Source organism: Equus przewalskii, chromosome 9 (genome assembly GCF_037783145.1).
Source record: "Equus przewalskii isolate Varuska chromosome 9, EquPr2, whole genome shotgun sequence".
Classification (NCBI taxonomy): domain Eukaryota; kingdom Metazoa; phylum Chordata; class Mammalia; order Perissodactyla; family Equidae; genus Equus; species Equus przewalskii.
In genome coordinates, this window is record NC_091839.1 from 59,302,338 (window position 1) to 59,327,762 (window position 25,425).

A 25,425-nucleotide genomic window follows, 5' to 3' on the forward strand; every position below is an offset into this window, starting at 1 on the left:
ATGTTGTTAAACTGAAGTCAAGGTGTGCTGAAATTAGACAGTAAATTGAGATTTTAATTTAAGAGTATAAGGAGTTAAAAAATACTAATTTTGTGACCTTCAGAAAAAGTGATATAAAAGCTACCTTACACACCAGACAATATGAATGTGTACAATTAAGAGGAAATTATATAGAAGTGTTTTTTTAAATTTTTGTTTAATATCTGTGTATTTAGAGCCTACTTTATATTATTTAATAAACTATCAGAAATAGTTTTATTAAAAGAGCAACACCCATGAACCTTTAAAATGAACCATTTATTAAATCAGACTGTTATTCTTAACAGTTACGTAAGTTACATGTATGTTTATGTCAGAGTATTTCACATGGAAATTTTTTAAACTCTTATAGGCAAGCAAAATCGTACCACACAATATATAAGTGAGAAGAGGGTAGTGCTAAACATTCAAATAAGGCAAGTATTTAAAAACAATAAAACAATAATTAAAAAAATTCAAGCATTCCTTTAAGAGAATTCAATACTACAAGCTAAATGTACTTTCTGAGTGTATTCATATAATCAAGGCAGTGTTTCTTCTTTTAAAACATCAGGAAATGGAATAAGGCTCATTAATAGATACAGCTGCCCTCAAGATTTCAATCTCAGTTGCTTTCTTTAAATTAAAATTCACAAAGTGCACAATTAAGATATATCAAAAAACTGAATCTGCTACTCTAACAACAGCTGTCCATGCTTAATACTTAGTGGTTTATTTGCCCAAATTATGTCTTTTCAGGGAAAATAAAAAAGATAAGCCACTGTAAAACATTTAGTTTGAAATGTATGCTAATATTTTTCTTAGAAATCAAAAATCATGGAGGAGAACGGTTATCATAAGGAAAAGAAAGCAAAACACTGGAATGACCAAACATTTTCAAAGAACAAGCACCACAAAGGACATTTGCATTCAGTTTTGTAATATTTATCAATGCATTTTTCTTACTCCAACCAATCTACTTCATCAAATTCTGAATCATCTTCTGAATCACTGTACTCCACAGCAATACGGCGGGACAGGATGGTGGCAACATCATTTTCAATGCGTTCGTGTTTAGCTTCCTGTTCACGCTGCTCTTCTACTTTGCGTAGCTGGATACCTGATACGGTAAACCCAAACCATTCATTGTAAACCAAAACGCTAAATACAAGATATTATTAATCTTTCTGGAATGAGATCAAATACACATGAGAAACACTAATAGGAAACCAAAAAGCACAATGTATTAAAAAGAATTTGAAGGAATCATATTTAGAGAGACACTAAGTCTTCCATTATGTTATGTTCTTTCTGTGATGTTAGCTGGTACTTACCAGATAACCCAGTGGCTATCTACAGGTTATTTAACTATTATGATCTGTTGTGCCTCCTGACTCACCATTCCCTAAAAAGTTAACCAGGTGATACATTTCTTTTGTTATCTCTATGGTCAAAAAAATTAAACATAGTTGAGTATGTTTTCTGCGGCTTTATTCTCTCTCAGTCCATGAGGGAAAGACACTATTATTCACTCTGTATGGTTAGTGCCTGGCCTATTCTAGGTGCTTAAGAATGTTGGCTGAATAAATGAATGAATATGAGATGTCTTTCCTTTATTACTAAGGGAGGAATCTTAATCCTTTAAAGGCATCTGGTAGAGCAAGTATCAGTGATACACCAAATGGACAGCCTTAACACTACAGAAAATACTACTTATAAAGGAGTTAACATACAATTAAACATAATATAAAGGGTTCTAACTAAATTTTCTATAACTTTAAGTCTGATACTTTTAATTTCTCATTCTTTAAATAAACATTTTACGAATCCCCATTAAATATGAAAATAAAATGATTAAATCTGATATATTTTCTGGAAAATGATTTAAAATATAAGTTGAACATAGCTTTATTTTCTAAAGACCATTTGTGCAAACACATGATCATCTAAAATTCTATAAACCAGGAAAATATTATTGTCTCAAATATTTACAAAGTTTCTAATGCTACCATAGCAATGTTCTTAATGGCCCTGAGAAAATTACCTTTTCGTATTGCTTCCAGAAGTACACTCCTGGCATCACTGATTACAGGTAGGGTTGACGGATGACGCTTTGGCTCGGAAGCAGGTATAACTTGTGATGGAGGAGATGGAGGCATTAATGGAACATGGGGACCTGGGGCAGTAGATGGAGTTGGATGTAGCCCAGAAGGAGGATGAGCAAGAGCTGCAACTGTGACAGGTGATGATGGTCGAATGCCAGGTGGAGGAAGAGGAGGCGGTGGTGGGGGTGGAGGCAGCCCCTGGACTTCGCCTTGTGGGAGTGGATGAACTGGTACAGTCTCACATACTGGGGCAGCTCTAGCTACTGGTGGAGAGGGCTGTACCAGAGGAGGTGCAATTGGAGGAGGAGCTGGGTGAAGAACTCCAGGGGCAATCTGAAGAGGAGCTGGAGGTGGTGGTACTGCTGGAGCTTGCAAAGCAGTGGCTGGAGGTGGAGGTGGGGGAGGTACTGGTGGGGGAGGAGTTGAAGTCATTGAAGCTCTTAATGAAGAAGTTGACAAGGCAGATGGAAGAGGTGGTGGTGGAGGTGGGGGAGTGGGGCTCACAAACACAGGTGTCCTGCCTGTAGCTGGTGACTGAGGGCGATTTTCTATCAAACCTGTAGCAGAACTGAAACGATAAAGAGATCCTAGCAAGTTATTCAAAGAGAAAAAACTAACCACACAAAGTATAAATGACTATCAGTAATTATGTCAAGATAAATGCATCAACACATTCCTATTGAAATTAAAAATTCTACACCAGTATTTAGAGTGAAATGAGAACTAAAAGTACAACAACAAGAAAATTAATAAGTGGTGCTTTGGTTTATAATATTCTAAATGGTCTCATCCTCCCATGCAACTTTCATATCCACTCAAGCATTTTATGCTTACTTTGATAAATAAAACGCTCAATTTTACACTGTGATATGAGTCTTTGTAAAGATCATACTTATATTTCAATATTTGTAGAAATATGTGTGGCCAATACAAAGCTCTATTTATATTGAAGCTATTAAGACTCATCATGTGTCATTTCAGTTAAATGAATGACAACTAATTACAAACCACGAAAGGAAATTTATGGCCCTCTTCCTTTCTGAGGATGGGACATCAAATGAGTCAGTGATAGAAGGTTGATTTTTTTAACTGAGAATTGTAAAGCTGATCTCTATTTATCTATTAACAAAATTTATAATTTCGATAACAATGGACAAAAACTTCAAAATTGCTTTACTGAAAGATTATTATGAACTTATCCTCTCTCAAATTCTTAGAATATTTCCCTTAATATCAAACTAACACTTATAATCACATCTTTGGTTGCCATTTTAGCCCCTTACCACATTCCAAAAATTCTTAATTTTTATTAATATACCACATATCATGTGCTTGATAACAAAGCTATAATAAAATGAAACACACTTTAATCTTTAAAGTAAATGCTCACTAGCTAAATTTTCCCCCAAAAATGTGTCCGCTCTTACCAGAAGCCGGCAAAATTACGTCCCACAGGCCAAATCTGACCTGCTCCCTGTTTATGTAAGTCAATTTTTGCTGAAACATAAACATTCATTTGTTTATGTATAGTCTATGGCTGCTTTCATGCAACAATGGCAGAGCTGAGTAGTTGTGACAGAAACCATATGCCCACAAAGGCTAAAATATTTACTCTCTGATCCTTTAAAGAAAAAGGTTACCAACCCCTGATATAAAACATCACATGCTTGTCCCAACATACCTGATACAGGTGGGTATGGGTTTTGCATCTCCTGCTCCATGCATTGGTGGAGGTGGAGGTGGTTCATGTGGTCTGACTAAGACTCTTTCCTCAGCTCTAGTCAAAAGCTCACTCATCTGACTAAATGGCAAGGCAGAAAGTGAATAAGATCCATCCATATGATCCACATACGTCTGAGGTCTAAAAAAAATATACAGTATCAGTGTATTTTTCTTGAATTATTGGTGGGATAAAGCATTCTACATGAGATATTTAAGGTTTATCCTTTGAATGCCAATATTTTAACCACTTTTAAGAAACTTCTCTCAGAAATTTATTACAGTCACTCTGCTTTCAAAACAAAGAATTGTTTTACTGTAGTGCCTGCTGGGGACAAGGTTGGATTTAAAAGATGTGCACAAAGCAAGTTAGAAATTAGTGTTACAGTACTGGGTCAGCTAAATACCTTAATTATTTAATAGTAGTAGAAATAAATGTGTTGACAGATTAATTTTTTAAAAAATCTCAATTCTTCAGTCTCTTTCTTTCAGTAACGCACACAAATAGTATCTTACATGTACATTACTCCTAAAATAGGCCAAGATATTTCACACTTATGGCCCAATAATTTGCATGTATTATTCACAAGAAAACCTTAAGCTCTTTTCCATTCAAAAATCAATGACTGTATACAATAACAACAACCATCAATCAACAATACACAAATAACCTTCTTCACAGAGAGATGTTACTATAATGTTAGGGTAGCATGTTACTTAGATAGGGCACCTGGCTACTGAGAAAGGGAAAGAAGCTATTCTATATTTCTACAAAAGGGGATGAGTAATTTTTTTTTGAAAGTGCTGATATATCTGAGGTGGGAGATGTAGCATAGAAAGGAAGTCAGGGGAAAGAAAAAGGAACAAAATATAACCCTTTCTCAACCCTATTTTATATATAGTGAATCAATAATACTTAAAAAAAGTCCCAGACCCCATTCTTCTACTATGAAATTCTAGCAGACTCTGCCTGAAATGTTGAGGGGCAGTTGGGACTTCATAAGAAAGCTAAAATAACCCTAAATATCATCTACTCCAACCACCTCTTTCTACAGATGACAAAACTAAAGTCCGGGTATGAAAATGACCTGCCCAAGATCAGACTTCAGTAGGCTCACAATGGTCAGGGTTTCGAAATCATCTCTATACTTATAACAGGGTCTGCCAATTCAACAGTTCAGAACCTAAGACTTAGAGGCATAGATATTAGAAATAAAATCAGTGTTTTACCATTAATTTTGTTAAAAAACAAACAAAAGAAAAGAAACCTTGTTTCAAAATGAGAGGCTGGGCCATTGGCAACTTCAATATGCTTATGCAAGAGATTAGCATCATCTTCAGCCAGCTCTGGACCTTGGGCCAGCTTCTGCCATTCTCTCCGCCTGTCATGAGGTGCTCTTGGCACTTTTTCTGGTTCATGAGGACGATCTAGATTTTTCTGCTATAACAGATGTATTGAAACAAAGCCAAACGCTGAAGTGCTAAGTTTTTAAAAAGAGGTTAACAATCAAATTCTAACATCAATATTGAAAAAGACAATGTCATAATATGGTAAAAGTAACATAGAGACAATTCATTTTTACATTTAGAGTTAAATCTTAGCTAGTTTACTTGCGATCCCAGTTTTTTGTCATATTTCTTTAACCTCTAATGGGAATCGATGCACCAGATAAAAATAGTATGCCTAAGTAATAAAATTTGAGGTCAGAATGTCCTTTCAGATGAAAAGAGATTCACCAACTCTGCAACCACATCTATTCGTTTTTGCTATAGTGAGTGAAATTTCTACCATTAATGGCACTGGCTACCTCTAACCAAAACCGGAAAATTTACTAAGGCTATGTTATCTGGGAAGGCACCAATTAGCTAGCCAATACATCAGAAAAAATCCAATTATCCAATTAACCCATAATAACTTTGTCACTCAAAAGAAAACAGGGTATTTGAAAAATAAAACAAAAAATGATTCAAACTGTGGGAGAAAGTACAGAAAGGTCTAGAGTAGGTGTGACAAAGTCAAATGCTCAAAGGGGCCAACCAGATAACATAAATGAATGAAGAGTCAGGTATCAAGCAGGTAACATACATGAATGAAGAGTCAGGTATAAGATGAGGACTGCAGTGAACTAACTATACAAGCATGTCCATTTAACGCATTCCAATTCAAAAATCTTAACACAACTGTGCTTGTCAAACAAACTACTACTTGCAGGTGTAATCTGAGCTGCCAGTCACCAGTTTGCAAACTCTAGCTAGAACACTGGGATACTGTTTAGTGTAGAAGACAATAAAATGAAGGCATTATGGGGAAAAGGGGAGAAATCAGAGACAGCTACAGGAGAAACAGGGATGATGAACACAGACTTTGTCTCCTTCATAATTCTGTCTAAATCTAATTTTGCTTCCTCATTCTATATTTCTAGTTATCATCAACATGGAATAAAGCAAATTCAAGTGAATTTTATTAGAAAATGGAAAATGACAACACAGCAGACAGATAAAAGGAATTTAGTCATAATAGAATAACCTTTCCAAAACATTTAGGATATGCTCTGTGGTAAGAAAATATTAGCTTAATTTACTTTATCAATATCTGCACAATATTCCTTTGTTCCTTCTTACCAGAATGTCCTTCTCTTCCTTAGTCCACTTAATTCCTGTTTGTTCCTCAAGATTCATTATAAGCTTTGTTGGAAATGTTTACCAACCTTGTCCTCTGTCTAAAGCAGGTGCGCTATTTTGTGCTACCCAAACCTGCCATGAATACCTCTATTACGGCACTTATCACACCCTATTATAATAATCTAATTGCTCATTTGCTCCCCATTAGACTGTGATCTTTCTGTGTGGTTATAAAGGCTTTAGTATTTGACTATATAGAGCCAATAAAATAAAACTGTCAAAGCACAGGATTAATAAAGTTCCACATATGCAGCAAAGCACAAATACACAAAAACTAACTTCAATTTTTTGAATCTCTTGTAATACCTTCTGCTTCCTCTTTTCCTTCCTCTTATCCTCTGTGTCTTGCAACATTTTTTCTTTCCATAGATCAAAGAAATATGAAGGATTGGTATAGAACTTCAAACCTTCTTTACCGTCATCTCTGAGATATAAAACATCAATTAAAATATACATTAGTAAGACCTAGGCAGCCAGAATAGAAATAATTTTACTGAAATGTTTTTCCTCTTACATTAATAAAATATAGCATATGTAAGAATATTGGCAAAATAAATTAGACTACCGCACCAATAAAGCACTTCTCACAAATCAGACAGGCAACTAAGGAAAATGGAAAACTAGATGTTTTTCAGAGTTAGTGTTAATAATTTAAAGTACAGCTGGACAATTTTCATCCCTAACTTCTGCTAAATTCCAAGTTTTCTAAAAGTCCTTTTGGAAATTTCAGTAATTACAAACGGTTCTGCTAAAGATAAAAGCCTGAAAGGACAATAACAACACTTAGAATAGAGAAATTGTTCAGGGTTTCTGCCAAAACTCTAATTTACTTATTATCTTACTAAATCCAAAAAAAAAAATCACCTAATAGTCATTCTTGCAGTAAGAGTTATTTATATCCAATGACTTGCATACTGACAGTTTCAAATAACTACACCATTTTATTCAGGATATACGTCGAACACCTTAAATTACCATTTAATAAATCATGTGAAAGGACTGCAAAGAAAAGCTGATTAATTCAAGATTTTATTAAATGGTAAAAAAACATTTTTAAAGCAGCTACTACATATTCACTATGTAAAAATTTAATGCCTAGAGATCAAGAGTAGACAAGAACAAGCAAAAATAATTATTTTGTTACTGTGGTGGAATTTTGAGCTCTTTATTTCTTATTTTCCATCTGATTAGAAATTAAAAAATAACTCCTTGTCCCTTCATATTAATAAGTTTGCCACTGGCTTTTCTTAATTATACTTGTCAAAACAACTCCTTTGAATAAGTATCGTCTTTTGTATGCCAGAACCTTGGGAACTCACCTAGTTAACAAAGCAAAAGTTTTCTCAAAGTGGTAGATGGGGAGGGTTCTCTGCATTGGTCAGAAGCCCAGGGAAATAGACTGTTTGGGGATTTAGTATTTGAAGGTAGACTGCTACCTACTTGCACCTGCAGTCTGAGATAAATAACCAGCGTTCTAATTCATTAGCCTACTGACCTATACGGAGTGAGTATATTGAGAGGCGGGGGCTGTTCGCAGACGTCATATGTCTCCTGTAAGGGAACAGGCAAAGTCCTGCGGTCGAAAAGCTGCTGATCTTGAATTGTAGAACTTCGGAAAGCTTTTCTCATTGTTATATCTTGCAAAGACACTAAAACAAAAATCAAAAACATATTTTGTTTATTTTACTAAGATGATTTAACAAAAGGACAAATTCACATACTCCATTTGTTTACAACTCAGCATGGCTTAGGAGGTTGTAACTGCAGTGGCTTATCACTCAGGAACCATATTTTAAATGCTCTATCATTATATCCCACATAATTTTGCGCCATTTTCCCAGTCAGTTGGGTTTTAATGCAACCTCTGATTTCTGAGGCTCAGAAGGCTTTAATGACACCTGAAGCACGTCTATATTTCCCACCAAATACATCTTTTTCTTTTCTCTACTTGCCATCCTGAGTCCCCACCAAACTACATTTTCTTCTTCCTTTTTTCTGTAATCTTTTGTTCTCATCGCCCTTTATTACTTTTATTTAGCTTATACCAATAACACTGAAGGAATTAGTTATCAGTGGCATTCTGAGCTAAACACACTGTTGACTTTTATGCTATAGAGAATATAAATATTATACGTATACTATAAAGTTAAAATAAACTTCACTGTAAAGAAAACATTTGCAAGTATTGGGCAATCCATATTACTGTCTATTTCACTTATCTTTTATCTTGCCCTATAAGGATCTCTCCTTAACTGTAAGCTCTTGAAGACTAAGACTGTCTTGTACATTAGTATCTCCAGTAACTAACACAGCCCCATTTATATATGATGACAAAATAACTTAATTTACTCATTTTCTTTTGGACTATGTAGGATGTTAAAATAAGAAATGTACCAAAATACCATATTCTTAACTCTTAGAGTGATTTCCTGATATTAAAAAATTAGGTGATTTCTTACATATTTAACATAGCTTTAAGAATACAGAAAAATGCTTTATACCATAGCAAGTCAGTACTAAACAATCATAACAATTCTTAAATTACTCTTCCCCTTAAAATAGTATCGTTACCACCCTCACAAGTAAAACTGACTCGGACACGAACATTTGGATCTAGGGAAGAGGTGGAGGAGTGAGGCCGGCTACGCAGTGGCCACACCATGAATGCATCCTCAGCAATCTCAACGCTGCGTGACTTGTAATACACTAAAATAATATTCAGAAAAAGAAAAAAGTTTTTTCCCCACTCTTACTAAAGAGTAGTATGAGAGATATTTAATGAGTACATACTGTATGTGCTAGATGCTTTCATTAATTTTTATTTTATTTAATGTTTACAATTCAATGGGAATTATTATTCTATTTTTAAACGTTAAGAAAACCAAGGCTAGGGAATATTATATAACTGGCCAAGGCAAAACAGTTAATAAGCAGTAAAGCCAGAACAGAAGACTCAGATCTGCCTGCCTTTGAGGCTGATCCCTTTGCCACAATAGCACATGCTGTTCCTCTGGCTCCCGTAAGAAATGCTCTCTGTTTTCTACAACCAAAATGGATCAATTTTTACCACTCTCCCATCCCACTTATTAACTGTAAGTATGTAACTAGATGGAATCGAATGTTTAATCTCCAAAAACTTTCTTAGTAAGGGATGTAAAGACCATATAAGGTAATAAGCACTTTTCTATCTTCAACTCCTCTCATTTATCATTTGTCTTATTTGTCAACAGACCACTGTGACAAAGCCCATTCCAGTTGCCAACAATGACATCTTTTATTATTTGAAAAGTATTATGTAGCACAGTAAATTAGCACAATATGTTTGTAAACATAATTGAATTAGACATAATTATGCAGGTCTTTGTTTAAAAACTCATTTGCTATACACGTTCTAAATTACATTGGTAGTTCTCATCATCACTTACTGTTTAGCGTAACTGAAAAACCAAACATACTGATATTACACTCTGCAATTTAGTGTTGTACTCATAATGTTACTTTGTTTGAACTTTCACTGAGCTTAAAAATCTAGGTTAAATAACTTTGAAAATTCCATTTATTCAACATCTCCCAAACAATTTCAAATTAAGTAGTTCAGCTTTTAGATTCTGAATTCTTCCCCAATGCTCCATATAATTTTAAAGGAAACTATAAACAATTCTGATAGTTGTTGGTACATTAAGATTTTTTTTAAACACTTAACCCCACCTTATTAATTTTAATGTATTTACTAGTATCTGTATTTTCCTTTTCAATTTTAATGGGAGTGCTAAGGTATTTGTTAAAATTTAACAGTGTTTTAAAACTAAATGTTTTTATTTCTGTTAATATATGAACTGCCTATGTATTTCTGTATTATTAGATGGCATATATTTATAACTTAAATATTTAAGTTATTTTAAAAAGACATTTTGGATGTAAATGATATATCTGAAAGTATGGCCATAAAATATTTTTTCACCATTAGCATTGATTTTATTTCAAGAAGTTCATGAAGTATAACTAATGTACATGTACATGCTTCAGAAACCACCAAGAAAAACAACTTACAGAATAGAAGAAAATATCTGCAAATCATATATCTGATAAAGGACTTGGATCCAGAATATATCTAGTATTCTTATAATTCAACAATAAAAAGAAAAATAATCCAATTCAAAAATGAGAAAAGGATCTGAATAGACATTTCTCCAAAGAAGATACACAAACGACTGATAAGTCATTTAAACCCTAGTTTTAGATCCTAGCTCTACCACTTGCTGCTGGGTGACTTGTCTCTGAACGGCTTATAAGCCATGAAAAGATGCTTAACATTCTTAGTCATCAGGGAAATGCCAATACATCTACAACATAAACCAGTATTGAAAACACTATGCTAAGTAAAAGAAGCCAGTCACAAAAGATCATATATTGTATGATTCCATTCATACAAAATGTCCAGAATAGGCAAATCCATAGAGACAGAACATAGATTAGTGACTGCTAGAGGCTGAGGGGAAGGAAAATGGGGAGTGACTGCTCAGGGGTATACTGTTTCTTTCTGGAGTGATGAAAATGTTCTAAAGTTGATTATGGTGATAGCTGGATAACTCTGTGAATATACTAAAAACCAATGAATTGTACAATTTAACTGAAAATGGGTTAATTGTAGAGTACATGAAACATGTCTCAATAAAGCTGATCAAGAGAAAAAAGTACTATTTTGGTTTTTTCACATCCATGCCTATGAGTTTGTATCTTCACAAGCAGTAGAAGTTCAGCATGGTATTTCTTTTTCCTTATTTAGGCTTTAAATAAGGCTATGTCAAAAGAAGTTGGTTCAATCACTAAGACACCTATCATTACACTCTTTTGCTTTTTCCAGTGATACTCTTTAATATTTTTATTGTTCAAGTTTAGATTATATAACTTGCATTTATACTAAAAATGTTATTCAACAAAAAAAATATTCTGAAGAGAGGGTTACAAGAGATTCACATTAAATAATTCTCTAGGGTGGATAAGTGAAAATTATATTCTTAGTAGTTTCATTTTTTTCTTTTGCTAAGGAAGATTCGCCCTGAGCTAACATCTGTTCCCAATCTTCCTCTTTTTGCTTGAGGAAGACTCTCCCTAAGCTAACATCTGTGGCAACTTTCCTCTATTTTGTATGTGGGTTGCCACCACAGCATGGCCACCATTCAGTGAAGTAGGTCCATGCCTGGGAACTGTTTTACCACTAAAATTTCTACCATTATTTCAGCCTGTAATGTTTTTTTTTTTTTCACCTGATATCCCTGGTTTGATATTTAGTACAGAAGATTTTTGTCCTTCATACTGGCAATTTGGTGTTTTTTGGAAATGTTCATTTAAAGGGAGAAATAACATGCAAATAACTATTTTAGCACTTTAGAAATATGCACACACAAAAGCATATTAAAAGGAATTACATTCTTACAGAATCAAACCTAAGAATTTCTGGTAATTTTCAAATAATTTTTATTACTAAGATAAAAGTTTACAAAAAAATTATAAGGGAGAAAAGAAAAAAGAAAGAGAATGGAAGAAAAGTCTGGCTAAAAATTTTTTCATGTCAAAAAATTAAGAGCTATTTAGTATACAAAAAGGAGAGGGGGAAAAAAAAGAGCAGAAAAGAAAAGCCAGGAGAGTCATGCTAATGGCATTTATAGACAATTTATTGATTTATTACAACATGTACACCAAAGGTCATGGGTAAAAAAGACTTGTAATAAATTCAAGTTTAATACTTTTCTTAAATCTATCACTCATCTCACCTAACCTAAAATATATATGTGAAAGAAATTATAATATGAATAAACTTACATTCTTCTTCTTTAGGGTCAAGCTGTGTAACACTAACAGATAAACGGTCCACACGTTCTTGTAATGAATTAACTCTGAAGGAAAAACTATGTGCTTCATTGAATAATTCTCCAAATATATCTTCAGCATATTTACCTAAGCAAAAGTGAAACATATACCATAAAATCTAACATGATAAAGGATAAACATCAAACAATTTAACATTTACAAGTGTCGTCCTGATGAATTTGGCATTCATAGTCATGTGTCACTTAATGGGGATACAGTCTGAGAAATGCATCATCAGGTGATTTTGTGTGTGAACATCACAGAATGTACAGAAGAACAAAATTTGCCACCTCGAAATGTGTCTCTATAACATGAGGATTATTTTAGGCTGATTATTATTAAGAAACAAAAGACTCAGAAAATTTTTCTTGTTACCTCCCCCTTAACTGCCTAGAAGAATTTAGATTAAAAAAACCTGTCTCAGAAAGCAAGCTATCACCTTAGCATAACATGAACTGGGTGGTAGACAGGGAGGAACCTAGAAAAGCCTGTTGGTTGGGCTCTCTTCTGTGTTCTTCTGTTTCTCTGTGGCCAGACACTTGTTTTCCAAACATTTGCTCCTTTCCCTACCTGTGAATTGCCTTCTTGCCCTTTGAAGTCCCTGACTCTGCCCACATCCAGCATCTTTTGTCTGTACCTGAGGATGGTATTTAAGGTGAGGGCTTTGGCCACTTTGGCGAGCCACTAGGTTTTCCTGGGTTTCTCCCATGTATACACATTATTAAACTTCTGTTTTTCTCCTGTTATATGTCTCACGTCAATTTAATTCTGAGACCAGCCACAAGAGCCCAGAAGGGTAAAGGAAAATTTCCTCCCCCCTAGAGTACTTACACAAACCTAAGAGGTATAGCCTACTACATACTAGGCTATCTCGTACCATCTTATGCGACCACCACTGTATATGCAGTCCATCATTGACCAAAATATCATTATGCAGCACATGACTGTATTCGGAACTAGTTTAAACTTTAAATCCTAGCCTAAAGCAGTCCAATGGTGACAGAGTGGGAAAACAGCACAAACTCTGAGAAATCTGGTTCAAAATACCAGTGCTACCACTTCTTGCAAGGTGACTTGTCTAAAATGGAGGTACTCTACCTGCTTTATCCATATTTACCCACCTGTTGAAGGTTAGAAAAGATTATGATGTAAAAGTACATACAAATAATATGTCTTTTAATCTTAAATCAGCATTCATAAATAGACTCTACACTAGAACTGAATTTCAGGCCAAGTGGCAGAATCCCACATTCTTCAAACGTCCTGTCTCAGGTATGCCCAAAAAGATTCTGAAAATTCATGAGAGACTATTTTACATTCTCTTGTTCCAGTTTCTTAAAAAATCATCAGAAATCTAAAATCACCGTATTTCTCTAGTCATACAAATTTCCATTACTGAAAAGCATATGTCAAAATAATCCTATTCTAAAAGGAGAAAAAGAATAGAAATTTCTATTACTAAATAAGCCAGGGAGAAGTTTTAGACAACTTATAATGAAAAAATGTTTAAGTGCATTTAGAACATATTAAGTAATGCAAACCTAAAACATAAAAATGAGTCAATTACTATCTATACCTTTCAACAACAACAAAAAGTGATGGTTTTCCTAAATCATGACATTTTTAGACCCAAACACACTGTCTAGGTTAAGTCTAGCTCAAAAGTAAGCTCTACTGAGACAGTGCTTGTGACAGAGAAGTACTAAGTATTTATTAAATGAATTCATTAATCACACCCATTTATATATTTGAGTAATGCTGCAGTTTTTTCCAAAGCATTTCAATATATTATCAGTTAAACCAACAAACATTTACTAAGGACTCACTCTGTGCCAAGTAGGTAGGTGTATGGTCTACTGAAGACATCAAAAAGTAACACATAAAACTCCTGTTCTAGAAGATTTTATAATTAAAAAAAAAAATCAGAACTTTAATCTCTCTATAATAAATTAAGAGGAAAAGGATAGTTTATATATATACTCATTCACTCAAATACATTCTTGAAAATGAACTGACTGAAGATGTCTAATGTACCAGACACTGTATCAGACCCTGGAGATACAAAAATCATTAGAAGGTGTCTGCCGCTGATGAGTTTTGAACAGAGGAGAAAACAGATATTTAAACAAATACGAAAAGCCATTTAATAAATAAGTCCAAATCTTTGCTCCATTTACTTTGAGATCTTGGTATCAATTTCCTCACCTGTAAAATAGGGACAAAAATACCTGCTTCAAAAAGAAGTTATAGTCATGGCCGCATCACGACGTTACGTACGATAGAAGTCCCTTAACATCAGTACCATATAGCCAAGGTGTGTAGGAGGCTGTACCATCTAGGTTTGTGTAAGTGCACTCTGATGTTCACACAATGAAATCACCTGACACGTTTCTCAGAACATTTCCCCACTGCTGTGCAACTCATGACTGTATAGGAAAAGGTGACACAGTGAAGAAAGGGCCTGGGAGAGCAGCGATACAGGGTAGCAGCTCAACAACAGGCAGCTCTCATTGCAATATGAAATAAGAGCCACAGAGCACAGAGAAAGAAGCACAGCACCTAACTTGTGGGTGAGGGATGGTGTTTCAGACACTTCCAGAGACACCGAGTTTCTCTGGCAGATAAGGTAAGCATCCCAAGTGGAAGAAAACACAGGTATAAAGTTATTCATTTACTCAAAGAATGTTAGGGATGCAAATGCTAGGGATACAGAGATGGCAGAGAGAATCTCATCCCTAAAAGAGCTTAGTTTAAACAGGGATCCTAAACTAACAGTCTGTATACCACCTGAAATTATATGCGGATGTTTAAATGCATTTACATTTTTCTGGAGAGAGGGCTCATAGTTTTTTAACAGATTTTTTAAAAAGAGTTTGTGCTCCACCCCTGCCCCCTCGCACCGCCCTCTACCACGAGTTTAAGTGCCAAAGTACTTCAGAGGATAAGATAAACATCCTATCCTTTCTCTTTTCATATCCCCTCTTACTTTCCAAATGTACCTCCTCCTTCCCTCCTAGAGAGAGGTGAAAAGAAGAAAGCTTGCAATGTAAAATTGACTGTGTATGTATCTGAATTTCAATTAATCTTACATTATACTTCTCTCTTCAGGAACCTACAAGGTTTCATTATCTATGATGTAAAAATCTAAATCCCCTCATCTAACATTCTATGTCTTCCATAATCAGTCTCCACCATATTTATCCAGTTCACTGGTCCCTTTAATCCCCCTTATATATTTTTTTTGCCTCTATGTATCTAATTCTTTAGGCAAGTTGAAATGCCTTCCTTCCTCATCCCTCTCCATTTTCCAAATTCTTTTGTTCCTTTAAAGGCCTGATTCAATTCATAATTCATTCAGCAAGCCTCCTCTAATGACTTCACCCTATGTTTATCTCCCTTTTCTCAGTTCCTATAATCTAAAACTCATGATTTTAATTATATGCATGTTCACACTGTTCAGAATGGTTTCAATATTCACCATATTCAACTCTTCAACTAAATGGGGTATGCTCTTTTGGGACAAGAAAATGTAGCTTTATCATACAGCAAAGTATTCAGTGTTATCTGTTCATTGTCTGTCTAAGTATCTAATGTCTTATCAAGTCAATCTATTTATCCATCCTCCTACCCATCTACCTTGCTATCTATCCATTATGTTTGAGAACAAGAAGTAGGCTCTATAAGCTCATCTTGGCAGCATGAACTGATTATATTCAACAAGAGAAAGGCCTTGGGAAGAGAGAACGGTAAAAGATCCCTCAGGTAATTAGAGTCCCAATGATAGTTAAGACAAAAATGGGAAAGAATCTTTGTACAGCAGAGGAAACTTATATAAGTGAATTCTAGGTTTTCAGTAGTTATCTACTATAAAACAGAATTGTGTTCTACTATGAAAAAAACTGGGATGTACATTTTTGTGAAGAGGACAGGAGATGTTCAGGCTGAAGCCATGCCATGCTGAGCCTGGCAAGTTTACCTTCACTGCCGTGTTCTCCAGCACACTGTTGGTGCCAACAATAGTACCAAAGTGAAAAGCTCAATTACCTACAACTATTTTGGAAAGCCAAGTTTTCAAAGTAATTCAGAGATTATTTAATGCATTAATTATTATTTTAACTCTTTTGGATGGAAACTGATGTAAAATCTACTCTAAGTTTCCCTGTTTTCAGTAGAATACAAAATTAAACTTAATTTAACCTTTTCTTGAGGACTTATAGGCGTGAATTGATTATGAAAATCAACTAATGTCCCAGGCTAGAAAACAGCCTTGAAATGTAAAAGAATATCTGTTTTCACACTAAATAGCCTCTTTGCAGTTTTTATGTCACTTCTTCCTTTGTGTCAACTACTTCTTTTGGCTGGCTTCAGTAATGCCTGCTTCTATTATCTTCTCCCAAATCTCCTCTTTTAATGCTCTGAAGCATAAATGTTTGGAAACCACATCATCAAACCTGTATGAACTATCAAAGTAAAAGTAAACAGGCTCTGAGAGAGGGATCAATTGGCTCGTTTATGTGCACAGCCTTTAGTGCATGGGCTTGTTTATTCTGGCTATCTAGAGGCCTTTTAAATTTAATTCCAGGTTCTCAACTATGGCAAGTGGGAAAGCTGCCAGAGAGCTTAATTCCAGGGCCGTAAACTATTGTTACATCTTGCTACAATATTTTATGGTTTTCTCTTTGTTTCTGAATCTCTACAAACTGCTTACAAAATGCCTATGTATAGTGTTTGATTCCAAATATGAAGCAGTCAAAAACCTACTTTAGTTACATTTTTACAATGTATTTCTATTTTCGGAGTTTAGCTACAACATGACCATCTGCTTGCTGATAAACATTGCTTATATGGACTATATCAGACTTGAAAATTCCTTAAATTTTCACCTTTAGGCTATGTAAGAAGAGAGTTAGTACTGCAAATTAACACCCTTAACCATATATTAGTTCTAAATTCTACATTGGGAATATACCTAAAACAAGATGCCAGTACTAAATCCAAAATTCATTTTAAGAAATATTTTAACCAAATTTATTAATCTCATTTCTATGCTCTTAACATGTATTTTAATGTTAACATGCTGATAAACTCATGTACTTGCAGTATATATAAATTTTACATGAATTCATTATTTTAGATTCAAATTAGTGCTAGACTACAAAAAAAGTCAGCAAATGTCTTTAAACAATAGAGTTAATCATGTTAATACAATATCTAGGACTGTTTTGATTTGTCTCTCAAGTACATTCTATACTGACTTTCACAAGGAAGAAACAAGTAAACAATACGTTAGTGATTTACTGTCCGTAACTAAACTGAAAAAAAGAAGCATCAAAAAGGACAAGGAATATAGTCAAATTCAAATTAACAGCCTTTTAATTTATTCTTCAAACTATTTCATAGGCAACGTAAAAACTCTAGTACTCTCACCAAGGGCATTCAAAGCTAAATTTTTATCTTGCTCTAGCTACAAATGTGGACGTCCAAATTCTCTAACTTGAAACAGATTAACAACTTCTATCTTGTGATAAGTACTCAATTATAAAAAGAAAAGACAAAAGTTAAAAGAAAAAGAAGAGCCAATCCTATCTATAAGGACAATCTATGTGGCAGGATATGGATGAGAACATAAATCTAAGACCACTTACAGAATATATCTAAGCCAAGATCATCTTGTTTTATCTCCAGAACGAAACATAAATGTCTTACTTTTTTTACAGTATGCTTTTTGGTGAGGAAGATTGGCCCTGAGCTAACATCTGTTGCCAATCTTTTTTTTTCCCCCTCCCTAAAACCCCAGTACATAGTTGTATATCCTAGTTGTAAGTCCTTCTAGTTCTTCCATGTGGCGTGCCACCACAGCGTGGCTTGACAAGCAATGTGTAAGTCCATGCCTGGGATCCGAAACCGCAAAGCCCAGACCACCGAAGCAGAGCACGCAAACTTAACCACTACGCCACCGGGCAGGCCCCTAAATGTCTTATTAAAAAGCTACTTCTTGGGGCTGGCCCAGTGGTGTAGTGGTTAAGTTTGCGTGCTTCGCTTCGGCGGCCTGGGGTTTGCAGGTTTGGATCCCAGGCACAGACCTAGCACTACTCGTCAAGCCACACTGTGGCGGTAACCTATATAAATCATAAAATAGAGGAAGACTGGCACAGATGTTCGCTCAGGGCCAATCTTCCTCACAAAAAAAAGCTAATTCTTAATTCAAAAGATAGGCTAGATTTACTGTTTAAATTTTCTAACATTAAATTTAGAATAATGGGAAATAATTTAATTCCTTAACCTAGAGCTCTGTTCTGTAATCTTATAATGGGAACACACTGCCTGTCTCCTCCTCTCGTACCTGCGCCTTTCACTGGTCTTTATTATCTGGCCAACCTGCTTGCCTTTTGTCTGTCAGAAGCCAGGTTCACTTGCCATTTTTTCACATCATGCTGCATATCAGACTCTTGACTGATACCCTAATGTCCTTCAGACAACTCACTTGACCAACCCAATCCTCCGACTAGTGACTATCCTACACTTTTCACTTTTAGGTATTTGAAAATATAAAAATATTTCCCTACACTAATAAAATACATTTAAAGAGAGAGATACCAGTGTCCCAAAACACAAATAGCTGAAGTCTCTAAAAAAGTAAACAGTGATAACAAGCAAGCAAAAGTATAACTCTAGCCCCACCTTTCATAGATCAAATCATATTTTAAAAGCAATCTCAGTAATTCTTATCCATCATGTGATTCTGTTCCTAAAGATTCTGTCCTTATTTCCCCTTCCCAGAGGAAACATGCAGGGGAAGAAGAAACGACTCTAAAACTCATAAATTTTACTTAAATTTTCAGGATAACTTTGTACTCTCCTCACCAAATATAACCCGCACCCTGCCACCTGCCTCCCCCAATTAATCACAAGAACATCTTCTTAATACTCTAAAGCATAACATTCTGCTTTAGGAGTAACGTTTTTAATTGATACAAAAATACTTACTTAGGCTACTTAGTTGTCTAATTATATTTGCCAAGGAAATATTGGTTACACATTCCAGTTCGTTCTTAATGCCTCGAGGCAGTGCTGTGTGGCACAAGTGCCTAGGATCGATGTTTCTTTTCACTAATGGCATCTTGAGATGGACCTCTGTGCCAGTTCACCTGAAGGAAATCAAACAATAAATTAACATTATTTAATTTCAACCAACACAGAGTCAGACCTTGTCCTCCATATTTAATAATGAAATATTTGCTAGTATAAGATGATGAAATGGAATCACCTGACTGAATGAGTCGAAACTGATCTCGTTAACCTTCTACAACCTCAACCGCATCAAAACTGATCAGATCTTTAACTGACGGAAGAGTTCAACCTTCTTTGAATTACAGGCAGTCCTCCCATCCTAAGATTCACATATGCACAAATAACACCAGTCCCCCAACAACATGCTTCCAATTTCACTTACCACAGTATATTAATTGTGAGTAACTGCATAAATAGGAACTTTTTTGCTAGCACGTCAGTCCACAAATCACTATGTTAACAAGAGATGCACACCATGATCAGTGACCCAACATGTCATTTCTTTTCAAAGTCGGCTGGTGACTGGTCACTCCTCAGCTGCTATTCAACTCACCTAAAGACCGCAAAGCACGTAGCTAGGTTACCTTCCAGCCTGCCAGTGATAAACCCATGTGAAACTTTACAATTCCTTTTACAAGTTTTCTTTGAACGAAAAATGAAATGCTAAGAAACAAAAGGAATTAGTTGCAGGTGAACTTATTGATATAACTGAGGAAAGTAGTTGTGACAAAAAGGAAGATGTCCCAGAGGAAGTGACACCAACGAAAAACTTCACATTAAAGGAACTCTCAAGAGACATTTCATTACATTGAAAGTGCAAAGGATAAAATGTTGAAAATGGATCCAAATTTAGTAGAGAGGAGTAAGACAACTTGCCAAGACACAGAAAGGATGCTCACTGCTAGCTCTGTTATTCTGTTATACAAGGAGAAGGGAAAGCACAAAATATTCTTGATAAGTTTTTTACAAAGAAATGAAATATCTTAATTCTGTTTCTCATGCTTTTTACTACACTGCACTAAATTAATATTAGTTCTACTATTTTTTCATTTCCCTATAAGTTTATAACGAACATAGTAGAGTTTTTAGTGTTTTGACAAAATTTTTTAAAGATCGTGGAACTGTAATTTTTCTCATTGATTATTAAGATTTGTTTTGCATAGTTCTGGCTCATTTGGTCACTTTTTGGGTCCCATACTACCATGCAAAGTGAGGACTGCCTATACTTACCTACTGGTAAACAATGGTTACTGAAAGAAGTAATTTATTATTTACTGAGCTTTAATGACTACCAAATAAAAAGTTTTGGATAAATCTAATTGCATTGAAGTATTACTTATCAATATTCTTTAAAAACAGGGGCCGGCCCGGTGGCGTAGCGGTTAAGTTCGCACGTTCCGCTTCTCGGCGGCCCGGGGTTCGCTGGTTTGGATCCCGGGTGCGGACATGGCACCGCTTGGCAGCCATGCTGTGGTAGGCGTCCCACGTATACACTAGAGGAAGATGGGCATGGATGTTAGCTCAGGGCCAGGCTTCCTCAGCAAAAAGAGGAGGACTGGCGGTAGTTAGCTGAGGGCTAATCTTCCTCAAAAAAAAAAAAAAAACCACAATATTCTTTAAAAACAAACTTTCACGTGAAATTTGTCTCCTCTGACCTATTTGTTCAGCATTCTCTTTACAATATGAAACCTTTTTTAAATTGTACAAAGTGAAACAAACAACTGACCTCAAAATAGGGAGATTATATTTCTTCTTTAACATACTGCTGGAGCTGGATTTGTTACTATGTCTAGTAATTTTTGCATTTATGTTCGTGAGAGAAATTGGTCCATATGTCCCTTTCGTGTAGTGTCCTCAAGAGGTCTCTGCTCGTTTTGTATTGTTGTGCTGACCTGATAAACAAGCGTGGCTGTGCCCCTCTTGCACTATTCTTCGGAAGAGTCTGTACAAGAGACGCACTATTTCTTTAAATATTTGGTGCAGTTCGTCTATGAAACCGTTTGGCCTCAGGTCTTCTTTGTGGGAAGTTTAAAATCATGGGCTCTTTAATTGTCATAGAGTTTTTGAGATTCTCTACTTCTGCTAATTTTGGTAAGCTGTATTTTCTAGGAATTTACCTACTTCAACTAAAATTTTTAATTTATTGACATCAAAAATTCCTTACGGTCTTCCTATGATTATAAGATTATAAAATATCCTTTTTCATTTATTATATCAGCTTTGCATCCTCAATTTTCTTTCTTTATCACACAGGGTTTACCGATTTTACTAGTCTTTTCAGGGAACCAATTTTTGGCTTTAGTGAATTTCACTACTGTACGTTTACTTGCTATTTCATTACTGCTGATTTATTATTTATTTTTATCATGAATGATGTTGATTTTATCAAATGTTTGTTTTTTATAAAAGCACCACACTGCTTTGTGGTGTTTAATATGCTACTCTTTTTAAAAATTGCTTGATATACAGACGCTTAGCTCATTGATATTCAGCTTTATTTCAAGCATATGGGTTTAAAGCTATAAATTTCCCTCTAAGCATATATTAACTGTATCTCTCAAACTTTGATATGTAATAATTTTATTATTGTTCACTGCAAAACATTTTCTAATTTGCATTGTGATTTTTATTTGACTCGGTTATCTAGAAGTATATTATTTTGATTAACAAACATATGGAAATTTTCTAGTTACCTTTTTGTTACTAATTTCTAGTTTAATAGTATTGAGGTCAGAGAACACACTCTGTATGATTTCAATCCTTTAAGATGTATTTATTTATACTTACTTCATTGCCCAGCATATAGTCAATTATATTTAAAGAATGTACGTTTTGCTGTTGTTGTTTGCAATGTTCTACATATGTCCATTTGTTAGATTTGCTAATTGTGCCCAAATCTTGAATAGCCTTACTGATTTTTTGTCTTCTAGTTCTATCAGAGAGATGCGTTAAGGTCTCCCACTCTGACTACAGATTTGTCAAATTCTCCATATGACTTACATATTTTGAGACTATGTTATTAACTACATTTATCACTGTAAAGTTTCCTCTTTACCTCTAGTAATATGTTGGGTTTTTTCGCCTGAAAGACTACTTTGTTTGATATTAATATAGCTATACCAGCTTTCCTTTCATTTCTGTTTACAAGATATAGCTTTTCCTTTCAACCTTCTTGTAGCTTTGTGTTTTAGACATGTCACTTCAGAGCATACAGTTAGGTGTTTCTTTTTCATTTATTATGTTCCTCATAGTTAGCTGAGTATCTGGTACATACCTGGCATATAAAACCATGTTAAATATATACTTGTTGAATAACTCAAAAATTCTTAACTCCAGCTCAAATCTCTCTCCTAAGCTGGAGATGCATATATGCAACTGTCTGTTGGCATCTGCACATGGAAATTCCATTAGATCCCTCAAACTCAGTATGTCCAAAACTAAACTCATAGTATTTTCTCTTCAAATCTACGCATCATCCTCAATTTTGCCCTCTGCCGCAGTTCCTATCCATATCCAATGGGAGATCAAGGCTTACTAATTCTATCTCACTAACATCTCTCACACTGCAACCTTCCTTTTCTAACTTCTACTGCTTTAACTCAAACCCTGGTCATTTCACACTTGGTTAGTGTAGACCTTCTGTCGTTAGTCTTACAGCTTCTCCCTGCCATTCCATCTGTATCACCACTCTCACCAATCCATCCCACACCACAGCTTTAAAAATATTATCAAAATTCTGAATCTGTTAATGTCATTCTCCTGCAAAGACAAACGCTTCAATGGTTCCTTGCTGTCAGGAAAAAGTCTGAACATCATATACCAAGTTCTTCAGGATTAGCTCCTCTCCTAGCCTCATTTCTCACTACATTCCTTCTACCTTATATTCTAATCACTCTAAACACACCTTACTGTTGTACAGTCTTGCCTTTTCTAACGCTGTTCTTATCTAGAATGCCTTTCCCTTTCCTATCGTCACAGAGAACGCTTAATCTTTCAAGACTAGACTAAACCATTACTTCTTTTCTGAAGCCTTACTGAATCTCCCAGGCAGATATAACCATTTACTCTTTGGCGCCCATAACTCTGACCCATATATGCATTTACCTAAATACAATGATTACACACTTCTGTATTGTACTTATATGTTTACATATCTATGCTTGAATGAGAGCTCCCAGAGGGCAAAAAGTTTGCCTTACTCAACTTATGTTTCCAAAAATCAGAAAGCAGTAGCTGTTCAATAGTTGACTGATAAATACAGGGGGATAAAACAATCCATGAACTATAAGGAGGTAAAAAAAAAAATTTCCTTAGGTTATTGAGCAGAGAGGACGGACACACACACATGCACCCCTACCTTTCTAAAGCAACTATTTAACCGTGACCCTAAGGAGCGGCTCTCTTCTATGCGCACAGAAAAGAAATGCATTTGAGAAAAATAGTATGTTACTATTTGTATTGTGGAATCATAGACTTGCTAGTTTTGTTCTCCTATGAGAAGGCATGGATCACATCTTACTCATTTCTGCATCTTCAGGGGCTAGTTCAGCATCTGGGGTACAGCAGTCAGACAAATTTTGATCAGAGGAATGTTGTACAGCATACACAGTAGTTTCAAAATATTATCCTAATCTCAAAAGAAATGGCTTTTGTTGTGATTAAAATGGTGCCTTGAGGTAAAATACAAAGCTTTTTGGAGAGAAAAACTCTCCTCATTCTTTCCTTTTACTTTGGTTTCAATACTAGATTCTTTTTCTTATTTCTCTGTCTTATTCCTTGCTGATTATAATGATCATTTATCTAACTCAACTATCAAAGTCTTAGTGGTAAAAAGTAAAATAAAGCCTAACAACTTCATCTCCTAAATTCTGAGAAAACTGCCTGATTTCTGACTGTTTTAGAGAGGTCTCAACACCTTTAAAATAGGATCCTTTGTCAGACTGGGAAAGGATGGAAAAAAAATCCTAAATGCTAAAAGTTATAATTTATTTAGCAAGCAAAAATGAAGTCAAATTCATTTCAATATTTATAAATATTACACGATACACTTTCTGTTTAAATGCAATAAAAAAATATTGCATATGGGGTCAGGCTGGTGGCACAGTGGTTAAGTTTGCACATTTTGCTTCAGCAGCCCGGGGTTTGAGGGTTCGGATCCCGGGTGCGGACATGGCACTGCTTGGCACGCCATGCTGTGGTAGGCGTCCCATATATAAAGTAGAGGAAGATGGGCATGGATGTTAGCTCAGGGTCAGTCTTCCTCGAGCAAAAAGAGGAGGATTGGCAGCAGCTAGCTCAGGGCTAATCTTCCTCAAAAAAAAAAAACAAAACACATATATTGCATAGCATGAACCAATTGAATATATTTTAACATCGTTTAATCCACCATTGCCTAACTTGCCTATTTGAGGATAAAAATCTTTTATTTAGCAAGAAAGCTAAATTATATGTGCTAAAACATAGAATAACTACTTTATAAAATTGTTAATCTGGTCTCTCAGGTCACAACTAAAGATACTAGCATAGCAAACAAAAATTTCCCAACTATTGTATATCCCATGTGGTTATAAAAGTAACTGAGTTTTGCAAAAACAGCAATGCAATAACACTGAAACAATTCCTACGTTACTTCATATATTTTCCTGGGTTCTTAGCAATTAAACAGTCAATTATTGAAGCAAACATCAACACATTATCAGATTACGAAAACTAAAGACTACATCTCCCAAAGGGGCAGTTTTTTTTTTTTTTTTTTAAAGATTTTATTTTTTTCCTTTTTCTTCCCAAAGCCCCCCGGTACATAGTTGTATATTCTTTGTTGTGGGTCCTTCTAGTTGTGGCATGTGGGATGCTGCCTCAGCGTGGTTTGATGAGCAGTGCCATGTCCGCGCCCAGGATTCGAACCAACGAAACACTGGGCCGCCTGCAGCGGAGCGCACAAACTTAACCACTCGGCCAC

The 25,425-nt window shown here is 35.2% G+C and overlaps 1 protein-coding gene across 14 annotated transcripts in view; it reads right to left on the minus strand.

The window, feature by feature from the left end:
* Positions 1–278: 278 nt before the first annotated feature.
* WASF1 (WASP family member 1) overlaps positions 279–25,425 on the minus strand; it is a 61,590-nt gene continuing 36,443 nt past the window's right edge. For 6 of the 14 annotated variants that reach the window (XM_008521285.2, XM_008521287.2, XM_070556789.1 and 3 more), the window contains 8 exons: positions 19,383–19,543; positions 12,348–12,482; positions 8,020–8,173; positions 6,831–6,948; positions 5,111–5,283; positions 3,805–3,984; positions 2,063–2,691; positions 279–1,138 (listed from right to left, as the gene is read on the minus strand). In XM_008521285.2, coding sequence (XP_008519507.1) covers positions 981–1,138; positions 2,063–2,691; positions 3,805–3,984; positions 5,111–5,283; positions 6,831–6,948; positions 8,020–8,173; positions 12,348–12,482; positions 19,383–19,515 — 1,680 coding nt within the window. In that variant the 5' untranslated portion in view covers positions 19,516–19,543 and the 3' untranslated portion in view covers positions 279–980. Of the gene's footprint in view, positions 1,139–2,062; positions 2,692–3,804; positions 3,985–5,110; positions 5,284–6,830; positions 6,949–8,019; positions 8,174–12,347; positions 12,483–19,382; positions 19,544–19,848; positions 20,020–25,425 lie in introns of all 14 variants that reach the window. The other 8 variants (XM_070556800.1, XM_070556799.1, XM_070556796.1 and 5 more) reach the window with 3 other exon arrangements.